Raw genomic sequence first — 20435 nt, forward strand, 5'->3', positions numbered from 1 at the left:
TCACTCCCAGCCCTCAAAATCTTCATTGCTTCCTCGAAATCTGCTATTTCTCTATTAATTTTTAGCTTGCTGAGCTCTCATCGACTCGTCCTCTCCAGTGATCACGTCCGACTGTTCGTTGTTGAAACGCATAACTAGTCTAGGTTAGAGTTCAGAGCATGAAGGGGGCTTCCCGCACCAGTAACTACGTGATATTCAACGGCTTGCATGAAAACCACATGCACGAACCGCTGTAGAGAACCCTTGTAGTGTGACCTGAGAATATCACGGATTTACCCCAACAGATGCTCATAGTTAGCTTTGTTAGTTGAAAGGCTGTCCAGCTGTTCGGGGGTTGAGCGTGATTGTTGTATTATCGTTCTCGACTGAGCAAACTTCTTTAACGGCAGTGGCCAAACATCTCCCTTGAGCTTTTTACAGGTTGTCGTTAAAGTAGTTGTTCAAAGTGAATGGGCGGCCGCTCCGTTACATTTTGAAGAGGGCCCTGGCATTGTACATGGCATGCTTAAATGAGAGTCGCATAGCATTGAGCAAGCAGTCTCCCCAAAGTGACTCACGCACATGCGCGTCAGGACATGCCAATCTAAATGCTTTGACAACAAATTTGTGAACATACGGTATGACCCTGCTGACACAGCTCAAAGTGAATATCTCCCACTTCTGCGACTGGTGCTTGAATAGCGTGCCAAGAAGTGGTCCTCCAACCTATAGACATGAGTGACTATATGAACTGGAATTCCAACCGACACTAAACTCACTGTGCCAAGATCCAGCCCTCAACTCTCATTGCATTGAATCCTGATGTAAATCATAATATCACCCTCGAATGGCGGTGAATCAAATTCGATGTCGACGATGTCCTTGATTTCGACCACATAAGGAGATCCCTTGTATGCGTTTAGAAGCATGGACAACGACTTCTGAGACTCTATAGTTGGCTTGCTACGTGCACCACTTGATGGCAATCCATTTTCACCACCAAAATCATTGGGAACCTCACCGCCACTGGTAAAGTCGTACGCGTGGCCATGCTCGGTCATAACACTAGGAACTATTTCGCCATATCTAATGATCTGCGTAATAAGCTTGACATTCTGTTTGCTGAAGAATTAGGCCTCTCTGGTGTAGTCTGCATTGGGAGCACCGCGGCAGAAGTCTTCAAATCTTTTGCAAGCATTGTCCAAGTATGCTCTCTGGGCATGCGGGCTGCTTCGTGATAAGCCAAGGCTGTCGCGCAGGAATCGAAATCTAGAAAGTCTGTATGTGACATTAGATTTGACATTAGGGAACTCCTTCTTAAAGGTGTCCTCAAGCAACTTTCGAACTCCCGACTTCAGAGCTTGGGAACCAACTCGACTGGTGTGATTGAGAACAGACCATGGTTCGCTTGCAAAGAATTACCGTTCATCGTTGAAGCCTTGTTCGAGGGACTTGTGGATGTCGTTGGGCCCACGACCTTTTACGATGTAGTAGCCCAAGTTCAGATCAATCCTTTATCCGGTGATTTGATCAATGGCTATTTGCTAAATAGCTCTCAATTTTCAAGTCGGGTTTTGTCAAGACCCCCACCGTCCTATTCACATCGGAGTCAACTTTCTTGGCCAACTTCAGGATCTCTTCAGTTGCGGGATCAACGTGACTCGGAATGATCGCAAGGATGCTTTTGAGGATGTCAGCTCTGTACAGAGACCATTGTAACAGCATGCTAGCATTATGCGTTCGTCCTCGACACAGCTTTGTACCATCTGAGTACAAGCTCAATGTCACGGTCGGTGGTCAGACCTGAACAGAGTCAGTCTCAACGTCGGCTTCACATGGTACCAACGCGCTAGTCGGAACTCACTATATGTTTCTCTGCGAAAGATATCCGGTACATCAATAACAGTGAAATGATCCTGCTGATCAAGAGCTTTAGCAACCGACGCAGGATATATGAATGACTAGAGTGGAGATTATAGAATTGGCTTATTGTGTGTTTCCGTGCTCGAAGAGAAACCTATATATTCTTGGAGACAAAGTCCTTATTATCATCGATCATGGTAATACAAAGTTCTTGAATTCGTTGTAACAGCATAGAAGCAGCCGTGTGGCATCAGATACCGGGTCATGACCTCATCTAGGGCTGCTTATCTGCGTGTATAAGATATGAGCGAACCTCTTCTCAGCTTTCGAATTTTAGACCGAGCCAGCTCACATCTGGATGTGAAAATAACGAACGTAGTAAAAAGTATCTGTGGCTCTCTGCTGCCCAACTCTTTTGATCCGTCATACTAAACGCTTCGCTGAAGGTAAGATCAGTATGGATAGTTACCCACAATTCTGATTCGTGGCCCACGTCCCAATTATGACAACGTAACCTGAACATGAACGACGGAGCCCAACAACTCTCCCAACAATTGGTCCGTTGTCAAGTTGTAGGGCTGTCAACCGATGATTTCGACGTGTGGACAAGTAGGTCTTTCTCGCTCTCGTATCGTCTCATGTAACACAGTCGAATTCCATCCAGTAAACTTCCAATTGCCCACTTCATGTACAACATACAGCCGGGTCTGGCTGGCGAATCATACTTTGGCACGTTTTGGTTGCTTCATAACTTAAAAGTCCGTGGAGCTGTGCCTCAATGTATGCTAAGGCGGCCTCGAGGTACTCCGTCTCATAGGAGTACTCTTTAAGGCTTTTTAGGAGCGCCGAAGCACCGTGGAGGTGGAGAAACACCGACTCTTGCGATCCTCGCATGAACTCGATATGAATGAACAGGAGACTTCCTATAATCAATATATTGGTATGCTCGGCTGGTTTACCCAATCGGGAAGTGAGACACTGTATTGCCAGATTATACTGTTTCGTGGAGTATTCCAGGACGGAGCAAGGTTGGCTTGAATCGTTCCAGAATTTGCCCCCGGAGTTTTGATGTCGGCTCAAGGCGCTGATAGCCAGAACAGCGTGAAGGATAGTTGGTTCACTGTGAGCTATTTGAAGCGCTCTACGCTCCCATGTCGGATCATCGAAGAAGAGCGCAAATTCCATTCCACTTACAAACCGGAAATAGCTGAATAGACTCAAGTCCAAGTCACTCATATTTGCAGGTAGCAGAGCTCCCGGAACCTTGAGAAGTCGTGGACTATCTGCGTAGAATATGACCGCAGTTGTTCCCAGCTCACCAACAGTGAAATCACAACGCCATCCGGAGCTCTTGCATTGTGAACAGATAGGTCTGGCTTCGTCGCACTTCTTGTGCCTCGTTCTAAGTCATGGTTGGTATCACTCGCTCATAGGGGCAAGCACGCTGGGATGCATACTTGCAGGTCTGACACCCGGATTTCACCTTTCGTAACCCCCTCGCACCTGGGCGACACTTTTTTAGCCCCATTCTATAATCATTAGCCCATGAGTGGTCAGCTTTATATTGTGTCTCTGAGTGATGTGTGCGGTATGTCTTCGGAAAAACGTCATAGAAGAATATGGCGTAAGATTTTCGGATCTCGCGGTAACCAATTTTGCGCTAATGCATGTCTGTGGCGAAAGCACCCAAAATCACACCGATTGCTTTTGATGCAACCCAAGATTATCAAGCAGTGAGTACAAAGAGTTGACGCACATGTAGCTAGCGGCTATGCACTCACTATAAATATGGAGTTAAACCCGGTAAGCCGCTAGAATCCAATAGGTGATCCAGATGTGTGGAGAAGAACTCTTATTGGTATGATAAAATTAATATGGGCGTTTCTGTTCATGTTGCCAGCCTCTATCTCCGAGCTCTTTTCTTTGCTGGGCCCGCATGAGGTGCAGCTCTTTTTCTCGGCTTCTTTTCCTCCTCCTCCTCCTCCTCCTCCTCCTCATCATCCTCCTCTGGGCCCTCTTCTTCGTCTGCCAATCTACGGTTTATCATACGTGTCCTCTTCTCTCCAGACAGACCATTCTCAAGAATCTGAAAGAACTCCTCCTCGCTGATAGTCTCCAGCTCCAGTTCATTGATCTTCTTGAGTTTGGCGGGACCGGCTCGTGTTCCTATGACGATGTAATCCGTGTCTTCGAGCTTGCTTATAACTTCGGCTCCATATTTGTTCGCGGTGGCAATCGATGTCTTCCTGTCCATGGTCTCGAATGTGCCGGTGAACAGGAGCTTTAGCCCCGCCAAGCAATCGGGCATGCCCTCAGGTATCTTCTTACGATGCGTCTGTATGTTTACAGCTGTTTTGGGTGGCGCTTTTCGAGTCAGCCTCTTGGGCTTTTCTTCATCGTCGTCCACCTCTTTCTTGACTTCACTGTCGTCTTCCACCTCCTCCTTCTTCTTCTCGTTCTTCACTTCATCATCCTCTTCAACCTCTGTCTTGATGGCCTTGGCAGCCTCGCGAGCAGGCGGTCCAGCGCTCGACGCGTTACTGATGAGAGACTTAGAAACCCTGACCGTCGCAATCTTGTGAATACCAGCCCCACCTCCAACAGACCCATAGTAAAACCCATTGCCATCTTCATTGTGGGAGTATTTGTACAGGTCAGCATCGCCTTTAGAGTCACACCTCTCAGCGTGGCGCACCAAAATAGCCCTGGCTGCAACGTTAGCAGCGGCCAGAGTCGTATAGACCTCAACCGGCTGGAGGCCCTCTAGCTGATCGTCATCGACCCAGATAAAAGACGAGACCACAAAGACCTCATCTTTGGAAACTTGCATTGGAGGCATGCTGGAGTGGTTTTGCTTTTTTCTCTTGTGTTTGGGGAAAGAGATCGCAGACTTTTTGGAGGAGAGGAATACAAGGAAATTTTGGTGAGACGCGATGACAGGCAGCTAAGCGCATGGGTGTGATTGACTAAAGCCCGTGCCTGGCTGTGCCGCAGGGATTCGATAAATTTGACTTGCGAGTATGGATTGTATAAGGTACTGGCGCAGCGAATTGAAAACAAAGTTCTAGAGAATGTGAAACGAACAAAAACTATCAAAGACCGAGCTGGGTCAGAAGGACTCTGGAGCAGGTGAGATTAGCAATCGCTTGCAACGACAACCTCAGGATGACACTGAAAGCAGTCATTGGTTCCTTCTTACGGCTGTGCAAAGTGAACGAGGGAGGTAAGCCGCGATTGGGGCACCAGTGCCGCGGTCATCGTTACCGACGCTTCATAGCCGCATCTCCCTCAGCAAAAGTTTAAAAATGAATTAAAAAAATCCTAGTATTCGCAAGGCTCATTTTCATGTGCATATGTAGGAGCGTTCTCTGTACGGCGGCCTATTGATTGATAGGGGGTGGCTTTAGATTACTAGCGGAGATCGCGTCTTGGCTGGGCCGTGCGTCTTTTAAAAATCTTGATGATAGCTCAACGAGCTCTTCTTCAATGTTCAATATTGTCCAGACTATTGCTATTGGCTGCCTTCCTTCATCGCCATTGGCTGAAATGTGATTTATTTCTTGTATAGTATTTCCAATCGCTCGTTTAATAATTCTTTCTCCATATTCTCCTGATCCAAGTTACACTATTTGCTTTCTACTTTGTTCCAGTGACGCCTCGGCCCACACTGGACAGCGCGCCAGGGCGATGGTAACAGACAGGCGTCTTTAAGATGTCGCAACCTTTCCACGCAGGCGGTGCGACGGCTATACATCTTTCAGAACCGATTTCGCTTCTCAAGGCGTTAGTCACACGCTGGTCTGAGCTTGATATCACGCATCTGGGCTCAATTGTAGCGCTTGCAGGCGTTGCGCCTTCGGCATGGCGCTTTGCGAGGACTATATGGACCGAAGTTTCTGGGTGGATACGGCGTTTCTTCATTGCATCTGTCACAATCCCGGGCCGCGATCCTTTGAATCGGAATGTTGTAAGCTGGGTACTAGCCAATGTAATTGAAGGTCGAACAATCCGTTTCTTTACTGCTCGCACTGAGTCGCAACTGGGACGCGATGATGGGGCTTCCCTAAAGAAGACACGACGCCACGCGCAATATTTACCTCATTGGGAGACAGCGTGGTTTTGGCATAAGAAGAATCTTTTCATTGTCTCAAGGTCACTTGACAGCTTTAACGCATCCATGATGGACGCTGGCTATGACGGAATAGGGGGTGAAGATCTTACCATCAGCTGCATTGGGCGCTCAGCAGATCCCATCAAGGCGCTTGTCGAGAGTTGCCGTGAGTACGCAGACAGACAGGCGCAGTACTTCGTCACAATATATTCGAGAGACCGATACGGCATTTCTTGGCAGCCAAAGTCTCGAATGCCAATTCGACATTTGGATACTGTTCACTTTGATGAAGTCGTAAAAAAGGAACTGCTCGCCGATCTCAGGAAATATCTAGATCCAAAGACTCAAAAACGATACCGGAATCGAAGTATGCCTTATCGTCGCGGCTATCTGCTCTATGGACCACCTGGCACAGGAAAAAGCTCCTTGTCAACTGCACTAGCCGGAGAATTCGGACTTGATTTGTATGAAGTCAAGCTCCCAAGTGTTCCTGCTGATCACGACCTCGAACAAATGTTCCAGGAGATCCCGCCTCAGTGTATTGTGCTCTTAGAAGACATTGATGCTGTTGGTATAGAACGCGACTCTGGCGATAAAAGCGATCAGAGCAGCATCCACAGCAATCGTTCCAGCTGTACTCTCTCTGGTGTGCTAAATGTCCTAGATGGTGTGGGGTCCGCCGAAGGCCGCATTGTCATCATGACCACGAATAAGCCTGATCAATTGGACAGTGCTTTGGTGAGACCTGGTCGCATCGACATGAAGGTATTCCTTGGAAATATCAACCAACAGTCAGCGAAGCAAATGTTTGTCCGTATGTTCTCACCCGACCTGGACAGCTCCGAAAGCCCCATGCGCCTTGAGGACATAGAAAAGCTTGGTGACGATTTCGGAAGTCGAATACCCGAGGACACTTTCACCCCGTCTCAGCTACAAGGGTTCTTCCAGTCAAACCTTGACAGCGCTACCGACGCAGTTACAAACGTTACTACATGGGTCGAAAAAGAGATACACAAGAAATCAATAGATGAGGGCATCGAAATTGTGCGGCAAACACCTAAGCCTTAATTGAAGTCATTAAACCAATTCATACAGGTGGTGAAGGCTTGGCTTTCAGCTAGTTCTCGGGTCATTATTTCATTCAAGGTCAAAATAGATGTGTTTACATAAAATACTACTGTACTATACTTGTATTATCTACTCAGGACGCAAACTATATGAACTTTGGCGGTGGAAAAGTGATGACCAAGTCGGAATGGGACTTGGATTAATCTGCAGAAAGTAATGGCGCAAGGAGAAATTCAAAGCGTTAAAGTAAGCAAACAAGCACCAGAAGCATTGAACAAGCTATCGACGTAGAGATTCGTACAACCGTATAGCCTTGACTAATCATCAGCTCGGATATAACGAACCATCCTGTTTTGTTTTATACTGCTGGCATCCAGTGTACAGTATTTACCAAATCAACAAGTTCTGAAGCTTTTGGGGAAGGGTACGTTTTCAGGACGCCAATCAATCTTGTAGGTTCAGCAAGCATGTACAGTGGCGGCTGGAAATCGCGTAAAAAGCGTTTTGCAGTCAGGATTGTCGGTCCGGTGCACTCAGTACGACGGATGGGCGTAGAAGACTAAATTAGCTTGCCTCATTTGGCTGGAATGGCGGATGTAGCCCGTTTTATTGTCGCTCGCTATGGACTACAGAATACGCCGACGCTCCGCGGTGAAATCAACTGTGATGACAAGCAGACGAGTTCACTTGTCGTTTGACAGGAGAAAGGACAAAACGCGACACGCCCGAAATGAACTGGAGGTCAACTAACAAATTGTCTGCATTATGACGAAAAGGTCCATGGTGGTGTAGTGATTGAGAGTGACGGCCTTGCAATGTTACTCGATGCACTGACTTCTCAGAACTTGTAAGAGGTTAATGTGCACACACAGTCAGCAATCGTAATACAAGAAACAAACCTAGTATCATTTTACCATATAGCAAAAAAAAAAAAAAAAAAGAAAAAAAAAGGACCCTTTGCGTAAGCGAAGGCACATGGGGACCGAGATGTACAGCTTCTACGCAGTTACGCGTTGCTTCGCAGTGGATGTTATTCTTGATGAGCGGTCGCTTGTAAGTGTTGTCGGCGTTATCGATAGAGAAAATTATTTTAAAGGATCGAACATACTCCAGATTTCCGGTGCTTCTCGGCTGGTATTTGGTGATGATGTTGTTAGACTTCTTGGAAAATTTAGTCTTTTGCCTAATATATCGCAGGAATACATACAGGACAAGAGTAAACCCGATTCACTAGCCAAACCTTTGGTAATAGCTCAAGCTGTATGGCTCATAGCTTAGATCATCACCAGTTGGGCTTCGGAGCTCCTGCTCACAAATCTCGAGCTTAACACGTTAGCTCATGCGGTGTGTGCCTTTGTCATATACAATCTGTGGTAACAGAAACTGCTTGATATACAGTATCCAAATATAGTGGATGGAGATATCATAGCGTCAATAGCTGGGTGCTGGGGCAAAGGTTTGGGGGGTTCTATAGACATTATAACGCAGCCGACTCAATCCTGCCTGGTGCGATGAAATTTTTTTTTACAAAAAGAAAGGGATGAAAAAGAAGAAGAAATCAACGATCTAGATATAATACTAACGACCACGCGGATATCAAATGTACCTCTTTCGTACAAAACGGTCGAGAGCGGGTTTGTTCCGGCAAGTAACTTACTTCAAAGACAAAAACACAGAGAGAACCCTAATTCGGCGATGGGGACTTATATTTCGCCTACAGACAAAGTTCCTTGAGTTGATGAAAGGTTTAGGTCTTGGGTTAGAGCAGCGGGAGGTATTTGTTGGAAGGATGGATGCACCAAACCGGGCCACCGGTATCCCACGACCCCGATTACCCTTAAAATTGGAGCTGGAACTCACGGGCTCGATACTGTTGACCTTGCAATCGGGAACTTCTCAACCTGGGCATTCAATTATGGCTCTATTACCAAGCTACCCGCCATTGAGTTATTTCGCATTTGCGCGTTAGCATATAAGTGATGAGAAGCGATGATCTTACTCTCCGTCCTGGATACACAGGAGGATACAAGGGTTAATTTCTTCTTTATGATGTTAGAAAGCTTCCATTCGACGAAGGAAAGGATAAGCTAACACGGTTTTCGATAATCAGATGGAGGAGTGCACGCTAGTGCCTGGAGTGACCGTGTTCAACCTCAACGGAACAAACTCTATAGCGCATTGCAGCTGCATATATTGCAGTACTCAGAGGTTCCGTTATGATCTTGCTCAGCTGTACAAGTTTGCGCCCGAGTCTCGAGGTTTATCACGTCGCCCTGAGAAGCTATTAGACAAACGGCACTAGTGGCTTTGTCAATTGTATTCACCATTGAATAGGGTTTTTGCCATTGTTTCCGGAACCAAAATGGAAAAAATTGTGTGTCAAGCATGGGCTTTTATACTGGTGCTTTCATTGGTGCGGCCGCGCTCCTACTTTATTGTTTTTGTAAGGAATGTCTTATCATTGAAGCATTCAATTCTCTAGGACAGACGCCGCTAGAGGAATACACAACACCTTCTTGGGCCTCAATACTTGCCTCGCCTTCTGGAGACTTTATCGGATTTTAGATAGGTGTGTACTAACACGACGTAAAACAAGTTTGAAGGGTCTATTTTGCAAAGTGTAATCATTCGATAGCTTATATAAGTTACTTCAAGTTCCGTATAACCGGTGCTTATATCCACTTTCGCCTTCTAATGTACGCTATGTTAACTAGCCTAGGTTAGCCAATATATCTCAATGTCTAACCTAAGGTTCAATCTATCTAAGCTCCAGTTGATTGTAATCATTCAGAGCCGTCCACTGATACTTTCGCTGCTGGATGAAAATAGTTCGCAAGACAAATCATGACGTAAAACCCCGAAGGCATGCATTCACGTGTCTATGTGCAGGCGGACATAGTCATTGTGCCTAGAAATTTCGCGTACAATGCGTGGTGTGGTTAACTTGACTGCTTTTCAGAACTGAATGTCTACGGGGTCAAACCGGCAATTGATGCCGAGACGTCTAAAATGTGGAGGCCTCACGAAGGAATTAGGCAGCATAGTCAGCACAGCCCTCCGCTCCAGCACCGCCATCCCTCCACCTGGGCGGCCGCCCAACTTGATTGGGTGGAGATGGGTGAGAACCATCAATACAGCAAACTTCCAAAGAAGTCCAATCTAGGACAGCCTTCCCTACTCATAAAACCTATAACTTCTTCTTCTGTCGTCGATCTCGAATTTTCATCATGGTACTCAAGCCAGTATATGATCCCAGAGCCAACATGGCAGATTATACACAAGGCCCGCGTCCCAATTCCTCTTATGGAGAGTCGAGTCAACATCCAAATGCTCCCGAGTGGCATGGCTACCCACCTACTCAAAACTCGTCCCAGGTGCCGCATCATTCCCCCTATGCATCGCCACCGCCTTCAGGACAATCGTATGGACAACCACACGGATCACCCCAATCGCCTCCGTCTGTACACGGATCCGGATACTACCCCCCGCAACCGCAGTATTCTGGCAACCCGCCGGCTGGGCAGTATACACCTTCCGGTTATGGATACAATGGCCACCAGGGACAACAGTCGTATTATCAAGCTCAGCAGCATTCACCACACCAGCTGCCTAGTCAGCCACAGTATGCGCAATCGCCCCCGCCGCAGTATGAGCACTCGCCGCAGCGGCAATATGCTTCGCCTGGATACTTACCCCAGATCAAACAAGAATACACTTCGCCACCTGTCCCTGGCCAGGTACCTCAAACAGAGGAAGAGCGAGGGCTCATGGGAGCGCTTGCTGGAGGAGCCGCTGGTGGCTTCGCTGGTGCGTATACTGTACAGTTCATTTACGGAGCCGTCTACTAAATAGTGAGCAGGTCACAAGGTGAACCATGGCTTTCTTGGCGCCGTGGGCGGTGCTTTTGCTGGACACAAGCTTCAAGATGCTTATAAAGACCATAAGAAAAACAGTCGGCCCTCGTCGCGTCGCTCATCTTGCTCATCCTCGTCGTCTTCGGACGACGATAAACATGGCCACAAACCTCAGAAGCAGCATGCACCTCCGCCGCCAGTAGTACATGGTACCATGGGCAACTTTACTCAAAGCTCTGCTCGGATATCGCTTGACAACGATCATGACTTGATCGCCGAGTGCGGTGCATGTGATGGCAGCAGGAAATTGTCGTCCATTTCTCTCAACCGCCTACTCACCAACGACGACGGACACTTCCGCTGGGCGAGGGATGGCAATTTCGCTGCCAGTGCCCGCAACGTTCGGCTTATTCACGGTGGCAGGTTTCTTCAAGCTGAATTGTGCCAGTGCAATGGTTCTTGGCGCTGGGCCGAGATCTGCCTCGACGAGCGTATTGAGAACTCGAATGGTAATCTGCAGATGCTCTGGTAATGGATACGTATCAAATTAAGGTTTCTTTCCTTTAGCCGTGATCCGAGGACAACTTTCTGGTGCTACTACAAGGGATAACTCAGTCTTGAGTGTTATATACGACCATTCTTATTGTCGCTTTTGCCTGCCCTCGTTGTAATATCTCAGTGTGCAATTCGTTTGTTGCTACACTATTAGAAATTATATTGCGTTTCTATTAGTCTAATACTGATCGAAATGCTGTTACATTAACTATACTCCTTAAGGCTCTTCTTCTTCTTGAAGGTTTTTCTTTTTCTTTTTCTTTTTTTTCTTTTACCCCTCCAACGGATTCGTTCCCCTGGATCTAAATCTAGCGAGATAAACCACAACGAAGTTGAAAATGATAACCCCGCACAAAATCCTCAAGTCACGCCTGATATCGGTGCAGTACACGCTAGATCCTCTACCAAACCCATCGACTGTTGCCTACTGACAGAACTCGCACATGCCATCGGGAGAAATCTGCACGCATCATCCAGCTTGTATAGCATAGAGTTGCACATACGGGTCGCAGGTAAGACCAGACGGTGTGGAAAACGTCACGAATTCGCCGGTTTTGCATCTGACTGGCCGATTATGCTAGTGAAACGCCCAGCAACGCTTCAAGAAAGTAATACAAGGGTGTAATCCAGTACATCCACTCGCGCCAGAAAGTAGGGATCCAGGCGGCAGGCACGAGAGCACCACAGAACGAAACGAGGAAGCGGAAGAGCAAAGGTACGAGTAGTGAGGCGAGTAGCTCGTTGGCACCCACCGCAATAGCTTGGCTAAAAGCCACACAACGAAGCTCGACAAGTATAATACATAAGACTGTAAAACCAGACGAGAAGCTGGACATCCTATAATCGGCTTTCCGCCACCTCTGATGGTTGAAGTAGATACGTCCCGCTACGATAACGTAGGGTTGCTCTACGACGATGGCTGCGGTCATCCAAGCGAACCTAGACAACCATTATAAGTCGGTATTTTCTAATTCAAACAATGACAATCAGGGTTTATCATACCATAAGGGCACTAAATGGGCAAAAAGAGTAATGAAGGGATCTTAGGGTTCACTTGCCAACTGTAAATCTTCGCATTGTTCTCGCGGGATTGGAAGATATACCTCGAGTTAAGGAGGACTGGCTGAACCTGCTGGATCAGAGAAAGCGAAATGGTCAGGGTCATAAAGATGGAGAATACAGCAGCGAATTTGAAAAAGAAGATCGCCCCCGCTCGCGAAATCTCAAGTACGCTCAAATTTGATATTTATGTTTGCGACACAACAAATCGTAATCTAAGGCGTCTTCAATGTTAGTGGCCAAATCAGCTTGGATGCCAGCTCGAGGTAGCAAGCCAGCCACATCTCGGAGAGAGGAAGTACCAGTTTGCAGCCGCAAACCCCAGTTTTAACAGATTAGATTTATGGCAAAGTCCCTCCACAGCTTGCAGCTGGATAGTATTCCCGGTGTCTAAACCGACAATAGGGAAACCAAGTTGAACCATACGTATATCTGATAGACCTTTTCAGAGTAACAAAGACTCAACCGTTACATGATATCAAATGCAAACCCTTCCACAAATTTTGAGCAAGTCGACGAATCTCAACTACCGAATTCCACGCAGGTGGCGATCACACCGCGCTACTTACCGCCGCTGTCTACAGTAGTAGCCCCATTCGTGGTCCGATCATTAAGCTAGAGAGGAGCAACGACATCCTCGTCGCCTTTACTTGTCGCCTGATTCACATGATTGAAGCATCCATCATCATACAACTTCACCTGTATATCAAAACGATTTTCTATTTCTTTTGGAGCCAAGAGAGCATATGAGCGCCCTCATGTTTGAGCTTACGTAGAGTAAGATGATAGTTAGTACCGAGACTGATGAGATGCTCCACGAGGATTGGGAAGATAAGATGGTCCAAACTCTCTCAATGGGTTGGGAAGACGAGGTAACGAATATGTCCTCATTGGGCGAGCAAAAGGAGGGGAACGGGAAGTGTATAGTTTTCTCTGTCACCTTCCCAATTCATATTCGCAAGGTTACCAAGAACCAACTCGTTGCCAACCACACTCGCATCCGTGCCGGCCGTGTATGCAACACTTATAGCAAGCATTGGCCAGCAGGACTTTTGGGTAGACAATTTCCATGGAAAAGTGTGTCCTTATAAATCGCCCCTACCAGCCTCCTGGTCGCACAGTCATTTCATCAGTAACAAACGCTTCGCCGATGATCTTGATTTCTACCTCTGACATCTGCAGATTGTGTGCACTTCCATATACGACGACCAAGCCCAGAGTGGGCATGAGGGTACTTACATTAGCCGAAGCAGGAGCTCTTATGTACTTATTTCAAGGTGTAGTGCAAGGTAATTTCTATCGTAGCCCTGGAAATGGTCACTCGTCAGATGATAATTCAAAATAATATATTAGTTAACATAAGGGCATATTCTACGATGTGACCATGGACCTGGCTATGGGTCATAGCCGGGACTGCCGGAAAGGGCGCCCTGAACATTTCGATCCTAAAACATATTTATAAACATACAAAATAACCACTTTTTAGCTATTATTATTATTAAATACGCCGTAGGACTCTAAGTCCCTCGGTACCTCTCCAAGTTAAACCGTACGGTAAACCTTGCCTTAAGGGCTGGACAAAACCCGTACGCTTCGTGTGCTCTACGCTCTAATAGCGTCTACGTTATAGTGTCTATAATGCGACGTTGGTTTTCACCTAACCAACGTAACTACCCCTGAAAAGACTGGCTATCCCCGATATAAGATAGTCTCCCCGTTTGTAATAGCCACTGAACTAGAACCTTCGACACTTTCGGAATCAACGTAGCCGCGGCGAGGTCGCGGCGTGTATCCAGTCTTACCGGAGCTATAAAGCTCCTTAGGCGTGTTTGAGCCTCTTCTAATAGTCCGCAATAAAGGAATACGTGTACGACTGTCTTTTTAGCTAAAATGAAAGCAATTTAGACTCTGGCAAAGCGTTAAAATGGCCCTATGGCTTAGAATAATCTTTAATCATAATTTAAACGGTCTTCTTATCCATGATCTGTTATATATATAATGATTCTTTAAAAAAAAACCAATTAGTGGTCGCGTGCCGTTTAGCAGTTAGCCGGTACTATAAGATATCCTCGGAAGATCGTCGTAATAAAAGGGGTTTGTGTAGAATGTGGTGCTTTCAAAAACAGGGCAGTTCACTATATGATTCAGCCCAGGCAGTGGCCTAACAGCCGAGGATTCGGGCTGGGGGCGCCGCAATAGTTCACTGATCCGTAAAGACTTCACAAGACGGGCCATCTGCGGAGCTTTGATATATTCTAGGTAAAACTGTTCTTTTAGGGGCGTATGACAGCCTGACATACATTATGTAAGATTTAATGACTTCAGCCAGCGAGAAAGTGGCCGTCTTACTGTAGCATAAGTAGGACCGGTGAAGCAATACGTGACGTTCAATGCCGCGGTACTTGACATGGCCACAACTGTATCATTTTTCCAATTAGCTATACACATTGACGATCTGTGAATGAACTTACTTTACGGTTGAGAGACTCTTGGTTATAGTACCCGGGGGTAACCGGATAGGGCGCTCGGTCAAGCTATTCTCTCCTTTAGCTGTTGGAAGGCTGGATTTATCTTTTACAGCCCCTCGTCAAACGCCGAATGGAGAATTACTTGGCAAGACAGAGAGTCCTAAGCATCCAACTCGGCATGGGTATCTCTTGAGCGTCCTGGCTGTCTACTCTCTTAGCTCGTCCCGACACTTATGCGGCAATGTTTGCACTATGTCACCGCCGAAGAATATTCCAGCCTTTTTTGGAGCCAGTCATCTGGCCCCTGCATCGGAAACGATCCCACGGCCTGACCTGCCTTTGGAGAAGATAACAATATCTCTTGCTTAATATGGCCATAAAACAGTTGCTTCGTTCTGTGCCACTCGTATCGATTCCGCTTTTGTCCGTCCCTGGAATTTATCAAGTTGAGGATAATGCCTTATAGACGATAGTAAGTACCACCGAGGTACAATCTTATCCCGATTTCGAATTACTCTGCCCGCAAATCTAAAGGAACCAGTAGTTTGAAATTGCTGACATCAATGCTTGTAGGACGCGTTCGTTCCACAATGGATTTCGATCAGTACGCTAAAAGCTTCCGGGACGGCCGGTAAGTTATTATCGTACCGGTCCTCCGCCAGAGCAAAGTTACCATTCTCTCGACAGTTTCGATTCTCCTTTAAATTATTATACTGACGCCTATCTGGATCAAATTATTGAAAAGCTTCGCTTTGTACCCGGCTTGAACGAGGGCTTGAGCCTAGAGTTGGCTCAAGACCCTATATTTAACCCAACCCCCATCACATAGATAACATGAACGCCTAGCGGACCGAAATGATAACTATGAGTGATATCAAACTTTATTGCAAGGTGACATTGAATACAAATTTTACACTCATGGTCGCGATTCGTAAGGCGTTTGAAGATCAGGGAGGTCCCGCTCCGGAACGCGAAGGTGACAGTCGCGTGTTAGTGTCAGTACCTTACGATCCGGGCGTCACCTCGACGCCTTCCTACACCTCGTGTCAAGCGAGGCTCACTGGAATATGCAGCACAACCCGACTAGAGTCTCGCTGGAGCCACGACCAGATACAGATGGACCATTATTCGCCATTCGATCCAAAGCCGGCACGATCACATCTTGAAGATATTTTACAGTGCCAGATTCAGGAAACTCGCATTCTACTAACCATATGGGGATTTAGTTTGGTGTCTGAACACCAAATCCTATACTAAATAGACCATCACAGTGAGAGAACACTGTGCCCACGGGGTGGCAGTCTCTGCTGTACTTGAAGGCAACTTTAACTGACAATGCCGCTTTGGGGCACCCTGCAATGAGCTTGTTTAGTGGGTCAATTGATCACAGCATTGGCGACGTGCCCACGTTCTAAGAAGCCTAGAGCTCAAGACAGATGATGCCAACCAGAAAGCAACTGCGGGTTAATATGAGAGACACTTCGCATGGCATTGCCTTGATCGAGCAGACTCTCTCAACCTGCAGAACGCGGGCACTCAGCCCACCACTGCCTCTCTGTATTTAGACTAACCAGGTGAGGAGCTATGCTTGCTGAGAAAAAATTGGTGCACCGGCAACCTGCGTGACACTTTGTCACGTAAGACAGTTGGGTTACCGATGAAAATGTGACCTGGAACTTCGAACGCGCCTGAGCGACTACATTAGATAGGGGTCATCAACAATTCACCTAGAATAGACACTTCGTCGCAGACCGGCTTAGAACAAGCTTTCAAGATTTAACCCAAGATATTAATGACTTGAGAAAACGACCGAAACGTATTCTGTCGTTTGAGTACCATGGTCCTTAAATGGGCTTTAGTCTGCAAAGTCCTGAACTAACGCACCGTGACTTCGTAAAGCTTTCTGGTTTGCTAGGTTAGAGGAAAGCAGGGAAACGGTGAGGCTCTTTAAACAAACGGCGGAGATGCTAATTGATAAAACATCGCGCCTGTTCAAAGACGCTTGCCCGGGCTGCTTAGCTATAGGTTAGATAGTTTAGGGGTCACATGTCTCTGTGCCACAAGCTGCGGAGTAAGTGATCCCTCCTCGCCGGGTAGGTATGTCCTTAAAGTACTGTATAACCACTCAGGTAGATGACTACTAACTAATCCCCGGTGTTGTGTGTTTTTGCATTTTCATGTGACCCTGTTTACACTAATAATCCTCATGAATGATGGAAGAAGTCGTCAGTTAGAACAGACCCGGACTTTTGGCTTACTTTATCAGCTTTATATGAGTTGCACACAGGAATCAGTAATTTGTGGATCTATTCATTCATGATATATGACATATTGAAAGACGCTGCGAGCTGTGTCAGATGAATACGGACAAGTCTCAGTAACTCTGTGATCGATATTGATATAGCTCGGAACCAAATCGCCAACAAGAAAAGCAAACCCAGAACCCATGTTTTCCCTAAAGCTTTTGGTACGATAAACACTAAACAAAGACGTCGCTAGTGTTCAGGTCCTCTTATCATGTACGCGTCTCAATTTGATCAGAACTCGGACCTTCCAAGCAGAGTATTCCGGTTCACCTCCTCAAAATCGAACTTTACGAGGATCGTACACTTCGTCTCTTTACCGTGGAGATCCAACATCCTCACAAATCGCCATTCTCTCCTCTCGACATAGGAAAGCCTCACCGCAGATACAGCGAATATTGGGTTTCTCGAAAAGGCGTCGTCGCTTTTGATCAACATTCGCAAGAAGACCAGCTCGTTGTCCTCATACTCCCACTCGAGCGTCTCGTCCCAAAATGGCTCAATGTTCGGAGGATTTTCGCCTTTGTGCACAAGGCCCAACTTGTGTTGGCGGTAATGTGCCGTCTTCCGTTTTGCAGATTCGTTACCCACATCGTCAGGGTGGACTAGGGTACATGTAAGGTAAGGTTTGATATCATCTGCGGTCCTTCCCTTGGGGAGCGGGATGTCCGTGCCACCGGCGACTTGGAGGCGCAGCTTGATCTTCTTGCCGCTGTTGAGATGGCCGTTACCGCCTGCTCGGAGAGCGGCCGGCTTGAGCACGTAACCATCAGTGCCGCTGAAGAGGGCCTCGTTGAGCTGAAGACTAGCGCCGAAGGTCTGCCAATTGAGCGCGCATATTTGGGCTCCGATGGCCCAGAACGTCGCTGGCTTGAGATTGGTAGAGGAGATGCGTGTTCCTTTGGGGTACACCCTCATCAAGTTTTTCGAGTTGTGGATCGCGATCTTTTCACTGTTGCCGGGCATATATGATGCCAGCTGGAGCTCAGAGATATTAATGAGATGATTATGAGGTCCATTCTTCATCTGGGCCTCGTCAAACCAGGAGTTATCGACAGGCTTTACTGATTGTGCATAGACACCCAGGTCTGCCAGCTCCGGAACGATGACAGTCTTTGGTGCCGCCGCCTTGTTCTCCTTGTACTCGTGGCGGGCTTGCCTCTCTTCCTCGTCCTCGGAGCTCGAGCTTGAGCTGTCATCAGTAGATGCCACCTCCTCGGGGAAATGGTACTCAATCATGAGCACAATCTTTGATCCCAGCTCTTCTAGACGGACTGGTGCGTCGGTACCTTCTTGCTCTCCATGTCCTTTCTCTCGAATAGCCTTGCTGAGCAAACGGCTACCCCAGACTTCGTGCATGATCTGTACTAGTCTTGTCTGGCCGTATGCGCCGCAGTGGTTCTCAAGCGACAACATGATAGGCGCCGCGCGGTAACCTTGCTGATCCCGAGACTCAGCAGCCTCCTTGTCCACAACATCACGAATGGTTTCGCATACAGCGCGGAAGGGGATATGCGATACGAGCGTGTAGCCATGCGTAACCTTGGGCTCCTCCTTGTTGCTCTCGTCGTCCCACGCATCTATCTCCACACAGCGCGCGCCGGTATTCAGCGCCGTCCTGTACGCCTCGGCATCAGATTTGCCTGTAAGCTGATGCGCCAACAGGTACGTGTTGTGGCTCGAGCTGATAAAGTACTCCGACAGCGGGAAAGACCTGTCCGTCACCTCGGGAGGAACGACAATGTGCGGAAGATCAAGCAACGCTTTCAGCCCGGCACCTGGCTGCTCTGAGTCCAGATCGGCCCCATCGTCAAGCAGGACTCCTCGGTCGACCAAGAACGATCTCAGCGCGCGGCTGACCCGCAGCTCGTGCTCTGTGATTTCTGTGCGGCGGGCGCTGTGACCACCACCCGCGACGGTATGGTCATCAATCTCTTCTCCGAAATCTTCATCCTCATTCTCATGTGTGCCCTTGGATGTGAAGGGGTTTAGCTTTGTAAAAGCTGACGCTAGGTCAGGCATGATGTCAGGATGTGGGGTTGGAAGTATGCTCAAGAGCTGATGAAGATGCGACGTGCGCGTAGAGCCCGGTTGCGGCTTCTATATGACGCGCAGAGGCAGCGTGCGCTTGACTGGTTGACAGTATATTTTGGTGTATCGTAGGTTTCTTTATTTGCGCAACGCGGATTTGGATGCGAAACTTGCTTGCAACGACAGAGTATGCCAGGCTTCGGCTTACGCACCACAGCCTCCACCACCAGATGCCGCTGTAACCGGCGGGGTAGGGTTCAGCTGGCTGACGCCGCCGCAGCCCCTAAATTGGAGGTAAGAATATAGGTGACTGAAGGTTTCATAGCGAAACTAGACTAACCTAACCTTAGTCCTTTGGAGCAGGCTTATATATATCTACAATGCATCAAGGCACTGACGATATGGTCGTATGAGGTTATTCAAACGCGGCTGCAGATAACGAAGTTCACAGTAGTAATTCTGAGGATGATAAGAGTCATTTCGTCTGAAAATTATCATCTGAAGCACTCTAGAGTTCGTCGTCCTCTGTGGACCCAAATGGTATACCCCTAAATATGCAAATGCCAAGCCCAACTCCTAACTGGGTATCTAGTTCGGGGGGACAGGAACTGATACTGCGCCAGTGCCTAATCCCGGGCCCAACACCCTGTATGACAATGCTACTCATACGTCGCGAACAGTATTTAAATGCAAGATACAACTCAGGACTGCAGCTCCCTTGATGCCTTTTATGCGGTTGTTGATTTGGGGGCGGTTGTGTGGCTGCTGTCCCCTCCTTAGTCATCCTTCTCCATGCCAGTAACGCACCTAAGGTAGTAAAACCGACCTGACCCCTTCTCGTGTCCACAGACTGGCTCCAGGCATTGGTCGTCGTACTCATGAGCCAGATTCTGGACGTATTAAGTTAGAGACTGGTACACGGTTTAGATTCGGCTTCAATGTCTTGCACATCCGAATTCCAGATGGGAGCGAGTGGGATTGTTGGGTCCTTGACTCTTGAATAGTCTTCGTCATCGGGGCTACCAAGGGACAAGTAATCCGCATGTGCGGGTTGTGAGACCTCACCGACGGGGACGGCGCCTTTGCAGACATAGTCTTTTTCCAATGCTGCCGAGCACGCACCCTCCGTCACAGAAGCAGCATA

General features: G+C 47.6%; 6 protein-coding genes across 6 annotated transcripts; 2 read left to right on the plus strand and 4 right to left on the minus strand.

The window, feature by feature from the left end:
- Positions 1–776: 776 nt before the first annotated feature.
- On the minus strand, positions 777–3078 carry BKA67DRAFT_530552 (uncharacterized protein; the record flags this gene model as incomplete). Its single annotated transcript, XM_046099262.1, has 7 exons — positions 777–1044; positions 1092–1248; positions 1378–1456; positions 1570–1660; positions 1743–1782; positions 1844–1940; positions 2542–3078. 7 exons carry the CDS (start codon positions 3076–3078, stop codon positions 777–779), a joined length of 1269 nt encoding a protein of 422 aa, XP_045964590.1.
- Positions 3079–3745: 667 nt separating this feature from the next.
- Positions 3746–4681, minus strand: BKA67DRAFT_653637 (uncharacterized protein; the record flags this gene model as incomplete). The annotated part of the gene is made up of 1 exon (XM_046106408.1): positions 3746–4681. The coding sequence occupies one exon, from the start codon at positions 4679–4681 to the stop codon at positions 3746–3748; it is 936 nt and encodes a 311-aa protein (XP_045964591.1).
- Positions 4682–5554: 873 nt separating this feature from the next.
- Positions 5555–7021, plus strand: BKA67DRAFT_589907 (P-loop containing nucleoside triphosphate hydrolase protein; the record flags this gene model as incomplete). The annotated part of the gene is made up of 1 exon (XM_046104521.1): positions 5555–7021. The coding sequence occupies one exon, from the start codon at positions 5555–5557 to the stop codon at positions 7019–7021; it is 1467 nt and encodes a 488-aa protein (XP_045964592.1).
- Positions 7022–10284: 3263 nt separating this feature from the next.
- BKA67DRAFT_653639 (CVNH domain-containing protein) lies at positions 10285–11407 on the plus strand (the record flags this gene model as incomplete). Its single annotated transcript, XM_046106409.1, has 2 exons — positions 10285–10828; positions 10881–11407. The coding sequence occupies 2 exons, from the start codon at positions 10285–10287 to the stop codon at positions 11405–11407; spliced, it is 1071 nt and encodes a 356-aa protein (XP_045964593.1).
- A 248-nt stretch (positions 11408–11655) lies between these two features.
- On the minus strand, positions 11656–12638 carry BKA67DRAFT_548116 (uncharacterized protein). The gene is made up of 2 exons (XM_046101492.1): positions 12012–12638; positions 11656–11942 (listed from the first exon to the last, which is right to left on the minus strand). The coding sequence occupies exons 1-2, from the start codon at positions 12357–12359 to the stop codon at positions 11832–11834; spliced, it is 459 nt and encodes a 152-aa protein (XP_045964594.1). The 5' UTR covers positions 12360–12638; the 3' UTR covers positions 11656–11831.
- A 4608-nt stretch (positions 12639–17246) lies between these two features.
- On the minus strand, positions 17247–19607 carry BKA67DRAFT_548119 (putative 1-phosphatidylinositol-4,5-bisphosphate phosphodiesterase 1). Its single transcript, XM_046101493.1, has one exon. It carries the CDS (start codon positions 19280–19282, stop codon positions 17495–17497), a length of 1788 nt encoding a protein of 595 aa, XP_045964595.1. The 5' UTR covers positions 19283–19607; the 3' UTR covers positions 17247–17494.
- Between the last annotated feature and the right edge of the window lie 828 nt (positions 19608–20435).

This window comes from Truncatella angustata, assembly GCF_020726525.1.
Source record: "Truncatella angustata strain MPI-SDFR-AT-0073 chromosome Unknown BKA67scaffold_1, whole genome shotgun sequence".
In the NCBI taxonomy this organism is placed as follows: Eukaryota; Fungi; Ascomycota; class Sordariomycetes; order Amphisphaeriales; family Sporocadaceae; genus Truncatella; species Truncatella angustata.

What these genes read in the sequence shown, in the direction of transcription:
- BKA67DRAFT_548116 (XM_046101492.1), bottom strand. Translation starts at nt 12,359, where the DNA reads ATGACCGCAGCCATCGTCGTAGAGCAACCCTACGTTATCGTAGCGGGA. An exon ending in AAGCGTTGCTGGGCGTTTCA is followed by an intron (nt 11,943 to 12,011) that starts CTAGCATAATCG and finishes GTCTGGTCTTAC; the next exon opens with CTGCGACCCGTATGTGCAAC.
- BKA67DRAFT_548119 (XM_046101493.1), bottom strand. Translation starts at nt 19,282, where the DNA reads ATGCCTGACCTAGCGTCAGCTTTTACAAAGCTAAACCCCTTCACATCC.